At 39.7% G+C, this 12,032-nt stretch overlaps 1 protein-coding gene across 12 annotated transcripts in view; it reads left to right on the forward strand.

The window, feature by feature from the left end:
- Nucleotides 1-12,032, forward strand: part of LOC110460986 (IQ motif and SEC7 domain-containing protein 2-like) — a 113,322-nt gene that overhangs the window by 90,393 nt on the left and 10,897 nt on the right. For 11 of the 12 annotated variants that reach the window (XR_002464084.1, XM_021514283.1, XM_021514394.1 and 8 more), the window contains 7 exons: nt 718-750; nt 1,668-1,842; nt 2,918-3,057; nt 3,398-3,523; nt 4,048-4,147; nt 5,142-5,263; nt 5,745-5,961. Coding sequence is in view for 11 of the 12 variants with exons in the window: in XM_021514283.1 (XP_021369958.1) it covers nt 718-750; nt 1,668-1,842; nt 2,918-3,057; nt 3,398-3,523; nt 4,048-4,147; nt 5,142-5,263; nt 5,745-5,961 (913 nt within the window). In the remaining variant the exon portion in view is untranslated. The remainder of the gene's footprint in view (nt 1-717; nt 751-1,667; nt 1,843-2,917; nt 3,058-3,397; nt 3,524-4,047; nt 4,148-5,141; nt 5,264-5,744; nt 5,962-12,032) is intronic. The other variant, XM_021515103.1, reaches the window with a different exon arrangement.

Raw genomic sequence — 12,032 nt, forward strand, 5'->3', positions numbered from 1 at the left:
CATTGCATGACTGTTTCCCTGACCCATCTATGGCCAGCCCCAAGCATTGCATGACTGTTTCCCTGACCCATCTATGGCCAGCCCCAAGCATTGTATGACTGTTTCCCTGACACATCAATGGCCAGCCCCCAAGCATTGCATGACTGTTTCCCTGACCCATCTATGGCCACCCCCAAACATTGCATGACTGTTTCNGTGCAAAACCCATCCTGGTGGCAAGACAGAATCCTGACCCATCTATGGCCAGCCCCAAGCATTGCATGACTGTTTCCCTGCCCCATCTATGGCCAGCCCCAAGCATTGCATTACTGTTTCCCTGACCCATCTATGACCACCCCCAAACATTGCATGACTTTTTCCCTTTCCAATCTACGGCTACCCCGAAACATTGTATGACTTTTTCCCTGTCCAATCTATGGCCACCCCCAAACATTGCATGACTGTTTCCCTGACCCATCTATGGCCACCCCCAAACATTGCATGACTTTTTCCCTGTCCAATCTACGGCCACCCCCAAACATTGCATGACTTTTTCCCTTTCCAATCTATGGCCACCCCAAACATTGCATGACTTTTTCCCTGTCCAATCTATGGCCACCCCCAAACATTGCATGACTTTTTCCTGCCCAATCTTAGATTACTGTTCTTACAATTTGTGGGACACGTGTCTTTGTTATAAGAAACACCAGTCATGTGTATTATCTTATCTACTTTCAGGGAGAAGCTCAGAAGATTGAAAGACTCATGGAGGTAAATAATGATGTACCGGTATTTACGCTATTCTCAAATTATTTATCTTTCATTTATTTTGATTTTGAGACATCATACTGTGTATGCTGGAATCCTATTGGGATATGTTTGCAGGGGGTTGTATAGGTTAAGGTCACTAGTTCAGAGGTTAAGGTCACTGCAAAGTCACTTCAGTTTAGATTAGACTAGATTTTACAAAATTTGGTGTATTTCATTGGCCTAAACTTCTCAAAATTCCATCGTGATATCTTATAAAAATATTCTAGCCAGAGATAGGTACTAGATAAGTTCTGATTTTGATAAAATGTTCAAGGTCATAGATGGATTGTCATCAGAGCTAAACTTTGTTGAAATGCTTGTGAACAAGCTTTGGTAAATACAGATTGATCAAACCTATTTACAGGTAAGTTTGATAAGTTTATAATTTAATAAGATTTTAGGATGAAAGTTTATGTTTGGTCAGTTCCTTCAGCGCTAGTTTCTTGCTCTCCTCAGGACGAAGAGATGTCGGGGCTAAACCAGTTAGTGATGTGAAGGATATGTTTGGTCAGTTCCTTTAGCGCTAGTTTCTTGCTCTCCTCAGGACAAAGAGATGTCGGGGCTAAACCAGTTAGTGATGTGAAGGATATGTTTGGTCAGCTCCTTTAGCGCTAGTTTCTTGCTCTTCTCAGGACGAAGAGATGTCGAGGCTAAACCAGTTAGTGATGTGGTGGATATGTTTGGTCATCTCCTTTAGCGCTAGTTTCTTGCTCTTCTCAGGACGAAGAGATGTCGAGGCTAAACCAGTTAGTGATGTGAAGGATATGTTTGGTCAGCTCCTTTAGCGCTAGTTTATTGCTCTTCTCTGGACGAAGAGATGTCGGGGCTAAACCATTATATATACCATATTGATGTGAAAGATATGTTTCTTTCCACAGGCATTTGCATCAAGATACTGTGTTTGCAACCCAGATCAAGTCAAGAATTTCAAAAACCTAGATGTTGTGTTCCTTCTGGCCTTTGCTATCATCATGCTCAACACAGACTTGCACAACTCCAATATTAAGGCAGAGCGCAGGATGAAGGTGGAAGACTTCATCAAAAATTTACGAGGTTTGCATTCTAATTTCCTTGACTGTTGATGTCCATTTTTAGCCCACCATCATCTGATGGTGGGCTATTCAAATCACCCTGCGTCCGTGGTCCGTGGTCCGTCTGTAAACAATTTTGGTTATCGCTATTTCTCAAGAAGGACAAAAGGGATCTTTCTCAAATTTTATATGTAGGTTCCCCTTGGCCCTTAGCTGTGTAGGGCATTTTTTGAGACTGATCGAATAATCAACATGGCCGACAGGCAGCCATCTTTGATTTTGATATTGAAAGTTTGTTATCGCTATTTCTCGGGAAGTATCAGAGGGATCTTTCTCAAATTTTATATGTAGGTTCCCCTTGGTCCTTAGCTGTGCAGGGCAACTTTTGAGATTGATCGGATAAACAACATGGCCGACAGGTAGCCATCTTGGATTTTGATAGTGTGGGTTTGTTACCGCTATTTCTCCGGAAGAACTAGAGGGATCTTTCTTAAATTTTATATGTAGGTTCCCCTTGGTCCTAGCTGTGCAGGGCAATTTTAGAGACTGATCGGATAAACAACATGGCCGACAGGCAGCCATCTTGGATTTTGATAGTGAAAGTTTGTTATCGCTATTTCTCGGGAAGTACGGGAGGGATCTTTCTCAAATTTTAAATGTAGGTTCCCCTTGATCCCTCGTTGTGTATGTTATATTTTGAGACTGATCATAAAAACAAAATGGATTAAAAGAAGAACTAAACAGATCTTTCTCATATTGCAATGATCGATTCTATTTCTTTCACATTAAGTACTGTACTAGTAAATATGTGAAATGACAAACTCACTTTGAAGGTTGGCTTTCTTACACATCAGTATTAAGTTTAGATCAAAAGTTACCTCAAGGTGCATTTACTGTTAACATGACTCGATCAAACAGATTAGAGGAAAGAAGAGAAAAGATCGAACTGACAAAGAACTAATGAAGATGGTACAAAGGTGGTTTGGAAATCTCAATACGTATCATGATTGGTAGTTTACTGGTAATATCCTGAATATCCCTGAGTTTGGCTGTGTTGTTTATCATATTTGATGAGGAAGATACTTGAATCTTTACAGGTATAGACGATGGAGATGACGTAGATCGTGACATGCTGGTCGGAATCTACGAGAGGATAAGCCATTCGGAGCTACGTCCAGGTGTCGACCACGTTACCCAGGTGATGAAGGTGGAACAGACCATCGTCGGCAAGAGACCAGTAAGTGCTGCACCGATAGACATTACAATGGGTTCAGGATAAGTCCTGTTCTAGTACTAAGGCACTTGTCTTTTTTCACTGAGATTATTTATGGAACTATCAGAACTCATTTGCTACTAAAAACCTTACCAAACAACTTTCTTCTTTTCCATGCTGACAAAGAAATCTAGATTAACGATATTTTAAGAACAAATTTTACTGCAAAAGTTTTTAACCAACATTTTNCTCAGGTGACCGTTAAGGCCCATGGGCCTCTTGTTAAATATAATATTAAAACTGATATTGAAAGACTAAGAGTGATTGATATACATTGTAATGGCACTTTGTTTTTAATTTCCAGCAACTGGCCCTATCCCACAGGCGACTGGTTTGTTACTGCCGACTGTACGAGGTACACGACCCGCAGAAGAAGGAGAAGGTTGGCCTTCACCAGAGGGAAGTATTCCTCTTCAACGACATTATCTTTGTAAGTCTGGCTACATTACCTTTGTAAGTCTGGCTACATTATCTTTGTAAGTCTGCCTACATTATCTTTGTAAGTCTGGTTACTTTACCTTTGTAAATCTAGGTTTATATTGAAATTCTAATGTGTGAAGCAGAGAAGTAGAACATAAGGATGACAATTTATTGTGGTAAAGTACAGTCTAGCCTGCTTGAGACACCATCTGAACCATGTGTATTAAAGACCACCTGTGTTAAGTGACCACCTGTGTTAAGTGACCACTTGTGGTAAGAGACCACCTGTGTTAAGTGACCACCTATGTTTAGTGACCAGTAAAACTTTCCTTTGCTGTTAATTTTATGCTAACTGAACCATTGCAATAATAATGAATCTACTTAATGAAATTCCTGAAGTTTTTTTTCTGAATTCTGTTTTGACTGACAGATATTTTTCTCCGTAGCTTGCACTTGCGTAGTGTTACATGCTGTTTTGTTTGAGAAGGATTGACTAAGAAATGATTTAAAAAATATTGTTTTGTATTTTTCTAGGTAACAAAAATCTTCAGTAAAAAGAAGACTGGTATAACATATGCATTTAAGCAATCCTTCTCTCTATGTGGTATGCAGGTATTCCTGTTTGAGACTCCACGTAAGTACACAGCTATTGACTTCAATGACATGGTATCGGTTCACTGTGTAACATTGACCCAGCTGTTCTTGGTACCTGTGTTACAGGTGACTTTTAGCTCATCTGTAAGGTGAGATTTGTGAGCACTTTACATCTGTCACCCGTTCATCTGTTTATCTGTTGACTTTTCACGTTTCAACATCTTCGTAGGATTTCAGTGAATATTTGTCTAAACTAAATGGTCTGTGCCATGGGTAAACATTTACACAATGACAATTTGCTGTATTGATATGTTGTTCTATAGCTTGAATTGACTTGTTTAAACATTTCACTGCTGATCAATATTTCATCTTGTTCACACGTTACATAACGGTGCATTTCGTGAATGGGAACTTGAATAAATTAACCATTTGTGTAATCCCACTTAATATATATCAATATCAGGATTTCAGAATCATTATAGTATTGCATCTGTAGTTGATAAGCTAGTTTTTTAGTATATTAGCTATTTTAGGTAGGTGATAATGATATGTTTGGACAAGTTATCTAAATAATTCCATACCATTATTAACGAGCATGTCCTTTGTTTGCGGTAGTGTTGACCTGTAGACCAGTGTTGTTGGCTCAGCTTTTCTCATTGTGGACACAAATCAATAATTTAATTCAATATCACTACCAAAGTACCACAATTGGTTAAGGGTAGCATTTTGGCTTTGAATGATTTTCAAGGTAGGTAGGTAGGTACTACAGGCCTATTGAACCTTTATATATACAAGAGTTACTGCCCCTTTCTGATCTGCTGATAATATGATTAATCTGGAAATAAATTTATAATTCATTTTCACAAAGTTCTTTGTATCCATGATCAAAAGTTTAATAGCCCGGGAAATAGTGCAATCCTGTTTACATTGAAGAATACAACCATTTAGTAAATAAAGAGATGAGAACACAGGTTTAAAGCCTACAAACTCTCACAGATCCACTATTTGTTAATGACTACTGTTTTCGTTAATAGATTATCAATACGGTGTGCGGTTAAACAACAGCCTAGATGGAAAAGTATTTATGACATTCAATGCCAGGAATGACCATGACCGGCAAAAGTTTGTGGAAGACCTTAAGGAAGCCATCTTAGAGGTAATGTGTCAAATTTTCTTTCATTTTTCCATTATCATATTTAGTCAAAGGTGAAAAAAAGAAATTACAATGTTTTTTTCAAGAAAAACCAGAATTATTTTAGGGGTTTAACTTTATCTACTGAAAAAAACTTTGTGTGAATCAGCAAAGTGGTTTATGCACCAGGTGTTTTTTCGGTTTATACTGCATAACCCCCAAAATAATCATGGTTATTCCTGGTAATTCAATTAAAGACACTTTTTAGTTCATAGTTAATAAATATTTATTAATTTCTGATAAAAACAAAGGAAATTTGCACAAAACAGCATTGTGCTGTAATTTAATTACTGAGTAAATTCAGCCAATAAGAAGTTAAAATTACAGATATCATTTAGGGCGTAGCCAAAACTAAATTATGAAAAAACATAAACAAAGGATCTTGTGCTTTCATATCTGAATTATATATTTAAATGGAAAAAATAACCATTGCTTTTGTTAACAGTCCAATGGAATGGAGCAGTACCGAATTGAGGAAGAGCTACAGCGCCATAGAGCCAAAAACAACACCATTGACCGTCACTACGCCAACGACGACTCCCGGGTACTAATGTACGAACTCTCGAAGCCATCTGATCCTACCTTAAATAGGTTGTCTGCCCCTGAATGTGGTGGCTTGAAGAAGCTCCCCCTATCCAACTCTCTCACTGACTTATGCGAAGGTACGCATGTGCATGTACTGGGTTTTGGTTATGTTTACTGCAAACTCCAAACTAAGTTCTAAAAATTAATAACATTAATTTACTTACATTCACTAAATAAGCTTGTGCTAAATCAAACATTCATTTTAAATTTCTTAACATCTCGTTGCTACTTAATTGCCTCATTTTACATTAATCCTCATTTGTCCGCTTCATGCCAGTTATAATCGTTTCATTAATGGTTTCTGAATCTTGTTGTACATTTTATTATGACATTATGAAGCAAAGTTGGTCGGAATTTAACAAAGAGTCAACTGACTTAAGGTCAAGGTAGAATATTGTATTTTTTTACTGATGAACATTTTTTTTATGTTATTATGAAGCAAAGTTGTTCAAAACTTAACACAGAGTCAACTGACCAAAGGTCCAGGTTACGGGGTCCAAAGGTTCAAAGTCAAGGTCAAGTTTTGTATTTTTCGCTGATGAACATTTTGTTATGATATCATGAAGCAAAGTTGGTCGGAATTGAAGATTAAGTCAACTGAGCAAAGATCAGGGTCACTGAGTTAAAGGTCAAGGTCATTTGGGTCCAAAGGTCAAAGACAAAGTGGGTCTCTGACTTTGACCCTGGCTCTTGATGGGGGAGGTATTTAAGGTGAACTAAAACAAATCAATTGCACCAGTATTTACATTTCTGTTAGCCCAGCAAATATATATATGGAGGTAGAAGGAAACAAGACTCACACCATGGTACATGTCAAATGTATATTTTGCTTTCTTGCAATTTTTTTTGAAGTCCAAATGTCAAACGTCAAGCTCAGCTATATGGGCAGATTGCTTCTTGATGATTATGGGGGATATATTGCCACAAGACGTGGGCTCTTACTGACCTGTCAGTGTTCTAGTTATACCTTAATCCTAGGCGTTCGATGTGCCAAATAAGGAGTATAATTGTATATCTACTTCCAATGCTGCTTATCATTTTGTTAACGAGTCTTGCTGAAGTCCTGTTGTCAATGTGAGTTTTCACACAATGTGCTCCTGCCATTTCTTCAGTGTTTTTAGTCAGGAACATTTTGCAAAGGGGTCGTTTTTTTCTCCAAAATCATAATATTTCATAGAAGTTGGTAAATGACAATATAAAAAAAAATATTGAGTCTAAATGCGTTACTTATACAAAAATAAAATGTTTCTTCTTTCCTAATGATCTGGCTGTCACACTTGATTGACTAATGATCTGGCTGTAACACTTGATTGACTAATGATCTGGCTGTCCCACTTGATTGGCTAATGATCTGGCTGTCACACTTGATTGTCTAATGATCTAGTGGCTGTCACACTTGATTGACAAATGATCTGGCTGTAACACTTGATTGACTAATGATCTGGCTGTAACACTTGATTGACTAATGATCTGGCTGTAACACTTGATTGACTAATGATCTGGCTGTCCCACTTGATTGGCTAATGATCTGGCTGTCACACTTGATTGGCTAATGATCTGGCTGTCACACTTGATTGACTAATGATCTGGCTGTCACACTTGATTGACTAATGATCTAGTGGCTGTCACACTTGATTGACAAATGATCTGGCTGTCACACTTGATTGACTAATGATCTGGCTGTCACACTTGATTGACTAATGATCTGGCTGTCACACTTGATTGTCTAATGATCTAGCTGTCACAATTTGATGACTATGCTCAGATATTGATCTGTCACACTTGAATGCTCTGGCTGTTCCCCTTAAATGATTATTGCTTTAGCTGTCACACTTGACTTACTATTGTTGTGACTGTCACACTTGCCTGATAATGCTCTTGCTGAGACACATGGTTGAAATTTGTTCCTGCTGTCATACCTACTGACTATTGCTCTGGCTGTTGAGTTGTTATGCTGACTGATATTTGCTCTAACTGTTGCGTTACGCTGACTGATATTTGATCTGGCTGTAGAGTTACGCTGACTAATGTTTGCTCTGGCTGTAGAGTTACGCTGACTGATGTTTGCTCTGGCTGTAGAGTTACGCTGACTGATGTTTGCTCTGGCTGTAGAGTTATGCTGACTGATATTTGCTCTGTCTGTTGATTTGTTATGCTGACTGATATTTGCTCTGGCTGTTGAGTTACGCTGACTGATATTTGCTCTAACTGTTAATTTGTTACGCTGACTGATATTTGTTCTGGCTGTTGAGTTGTTACGCTTACTGATATTTGCTCTGGCTGTTGAGGTACGCTGACTGATATTTGCTATGGCTGTTGAGTTACGCTGACTGCTGTTTGCTCTGGCTGTAGAGTTACACTGACTGATGTTTGCTCTGGCTGTTGATTTGTTCCACTGACTGATGTTTGCTCTGGCTGTAGAGTTATACTGACTGATGTTTGCTCTGGCTGTTTAGTTGTTACGCTGACTGATATTTGCTCTGGTTGTAGAGTTACGCTGACTGATATTTGCTCTAGCTGTTGCGTTACGCTGACTGATATTTGCTCTAACTGTTGCGTTACGCTGACTGATATTTGCTCTGGTTGTAGAGTTACGCTGACTGATATTTGCTCTGGCTATAGAGTTATGCTGACTGATATTTGCTCTGGTTGTAGAGTTACGCTGACTGATATTTGCTCTAGCTGTTGCGTTACGCTGACTGATATTTGCTCTAACTGTTGATTTGTTATGCTGACTGATATTTGCTCTGGCTATAGAGTTATGCTGACTGATATTTGCTCTGGCTATAGAGTTATGCTGACTGATATTTGCTCTGGTTGTAGAGTTACGCTGACTGATATTTGTTCTGGCTGTTGATTTGTTATGCTGTCTGATATTTGCTCTGGCTGTTGATTTGTTACGCTGACTGATATTTGCTCTGGTTGTAGAGTTACGCTGACTGATATTTGCTCTAGCTGTTGCGTTACGCTGACTGATATTTGCTCTAGCTGTTGCGTTACGCTGACTGATATTTGCTCTGGTTGTAGAGTTACGCTGACTGATATTTGCTCTGGTTGTAGAGTTACGCTGACTGATATTTGCTCTAACTGTTGCGTTACGCTGACTGATATTTGCTCTAGCTGTTGCGTTACGCTGACTGATATTTGCTCTAGCTGTTGCGTTACGCTGACTGATATTTGCTCTGGTTGTAGAGTTACGCTGACTGATATTTGTTCTGGCTGTTGGTTTGTTATGCTGACTGATATTTGTTCTGGCTGTCGCCTTGTTACGCTGACTGATATTTGCTCTAGCTGTTGCGTTACGCTGACTGATATTTGCTCTGGCTATAGAGTTATGCTGACTGATGTTTGCTCTGGCTGTAGAGTTATGCTGACTGATGTTTGCTCTGGTTGTAGAGTTATGCTGACTGATGTTTGCTCTGGCTGTAGAGTTATGCTGGCTGATATTTGCTCTGGCTGTTGAGTTACGCTGACTGATATTTGCTCTGGCTATAGAGTTATGCTGACTGATATTTGCTCTGGCTGTTGAGTTATGCTGACTGATATTTGTTCTGGCTGTTGATTTGTTATGCTTGACTGATGTTTGCTCTGACTGTTGAGTTGTTACGCTGACTGATGTTTGCTCTGGCTGTTGAGTTGTTACGCTGACTGATGTTTGCTCTGGCTGTTGAGTTGTTACGCTGACTGATGTTTGCTCTGGCTGTTGAGTTGTTACGCTGACTGATGTTTGCTCTGGCTGTTGAGTTGTTACGCTGACTGATGTTTGCTCTGGCTGTTGAGTTGTTACGCTGACTGATGTTTGCTCTGGCTGTTGAGTTGTTACGCTGACTGATGTTTGCCCTGGCTGTAGAGTTACGCTGACTGATGTTTGTTCTGGCTGTTGAGTTGTTACGCTGACTGATATTTGCTCTGGCTGTTGATTTGTTATGCTTGACTGATATTTGTTCTTGCTGTTGATGTGTTATGCTGACTGATGTTTGCTCTGGCTGTAGAGTTATGCAGACTGATGTTTGCTCTGGCTGTTGGTTTGTTATGCTTGACTGATATTTGATCATGCTGTTGATTTGTTATGCTGACTAATATTTGCTCTGGCTGTTGAGTTGTTCTGCTGACTGATATTTGCTCTGGCTATAGAGTTATGCTGACTGATATTTGCTCTTGCTTTTGAGTTATGCTGACTGATATTTTCTCTGGCTGTTGAGTTGTTACGCTGACTGATGTTTGCTCTGGCTGTAGAGTTATGCAGACTGATGTTTGCTCTGGCTGTTGATTTGTTATGCTTGACTGATATTTGATCATGCTGTTGATTTGTTATGCTGACTAATATTTGCTCTGACTGTTGAGTTACGCTGACTGATATTTTCTCTGGCTGTTGAGTTGTTACGCTGAATGATATTTGCTCTGGCTGTAGAGTTACACTGACTGATGTTTGCTCTGGCTGTTTAGTTGTTACGCTGACTGATGTTTGCCCTGGCTGTAGAGTTACACTGACTGATGTTTGCTCTGGCTGTAGAGTTATGCAGACTGATGTTTGCTCTGGCTGTTTAGTTGTTACGCTGACTGATGTTTGCCCTGGCTGTAGAGTTATGCTGACTGATGTTTGTTCCGGCTGTTGACTTGTTATGCTGACTGATGTTTGCCCTGGCTGTAGAGTTACACTGACTGATGTTTGCTCTGGCTGTTGAGTTGTTACGCTGACTGATGTTTGCTCTGGCTGTTGATTTGTTATGCTTGACTGATATTTGTTCTTGCTGTTGATTTGTTATGCTGACTGATGTTTGCTCTGGCTGTTGAGTTGTTATGCTGACTGATATTTGCTCTGGCTGTAGAGTTACACTGACTGATATTTGCTCTGGCTGTTGAGTTATGCTGACTGATATTTGCTCTGGCTGTTGAGTTGTTATGCTGACTGATATTTGCTCTGGCTGTTGATTTGTTATGCTGACTGATATTTGCTCTGGCTGTTGAGTTACGCTGACTGATATTTGCTCTGACTGTAGAGTTACGCTGGCTGATATTTGTTCTGGCTGTTGAGTTGTTATGCTGACTGATATTTGCTCTGGCTGTTGAGTTATGCTGACTGATATTTTCTCTGGCTGTAGAGTTACGCTGACTGATGTTTGCTCTGGCTGTTGAGTTGTTACACTGACTGATATTTGCTCTGGCTGTAGAGTTACGCTGGCTGATATTTGTTCTGGCTGTTGAGTTGTTATGCTGACTGATATTTGCTCTGGCTGTTGAGTTATGCTGACTGATATTTTCTCTGGCTGTAGAGTTACGCTGACTGATGTTTGCTCTGGCTGTTGAGTTGTTACACTGACTGATATTTGCTCTGGCTGTAGAGTTACGCTGGCTGATATTTGCTCTGGCTGTAGAGTTACGCTGGCTGATATTTGTTCTGGCTGTTGAGTTGTTACGCTGACTGATATTTGCTCTGGCTGTAGAGTTACGCTGACTGATGTTTGCTCTGGCTGTAGAGTTACACTGACTGATGTTTGCTCTGGCTGTAGAGTTACGCTGACTGATGTTTGCTCTGGCTGTTGATTTGGCATGCTTGACTGATATTTGTTCTGGCTGTTGATTTGTTATGCTGACTGATATTTGCTCTGGTTGTAGAGTTACGCTGGCTGATATTTGTTCTGGCTGTTGATTTGTTATGCTGACTGATGTTTGCTCTAGCTGTTGATTTGTTATGCTGACTGATATTTGCTCTGGCTGTTGATTTGTTATGCTTGACTGATGTTTGCTCTGGCTGTTGAGTTGTTACACTTGACTGATATTTGCTCTGGCTGTTGAGTTGTTACGCTGACTGATGTTTGCTCTGGTTGTTGATTTGTTATGCTTGACTGATGTTACTCGTTTTCACTCTGGTTGTCTCATTTGACTGACTCTTGCTCTGACGGTAACTGGTGTTTTGTGTATATAACAGGTGTTATGTTAATGTACATACACTATATATACATGTGCTTGTCATAGCTATGTGAAGGGGATGAGTGTGTCACAGGGATGTGTCAGTAGGTTAACATACCAAAACATGGGTGTTCGCACGTATACAAGTCATACTGGTCACCCTGACATAGCTATGTGAAGGGGATGAGTGTGTCACAGGGATGTGTCAGTAGGTTAACATACCAAAACATGGGTGTTC

Source organism: Mizuhopecten yessoensis, unplaced genomic scaffold (genome assembly GCF_002113885.1).
Source record: "Mizuhopecten yessoensis strain PY_sf001 unplaced genomic scaffold, ASM211388v2 scaffold201, whole genome shotgun sequence".
Lineage (NCBI taxonomy): Eukaryota > Metazoa > Mollusca > Bivalvia > Pectinida > Pectinidae > Mizuhopecten > Mizuhopecten yessoensis.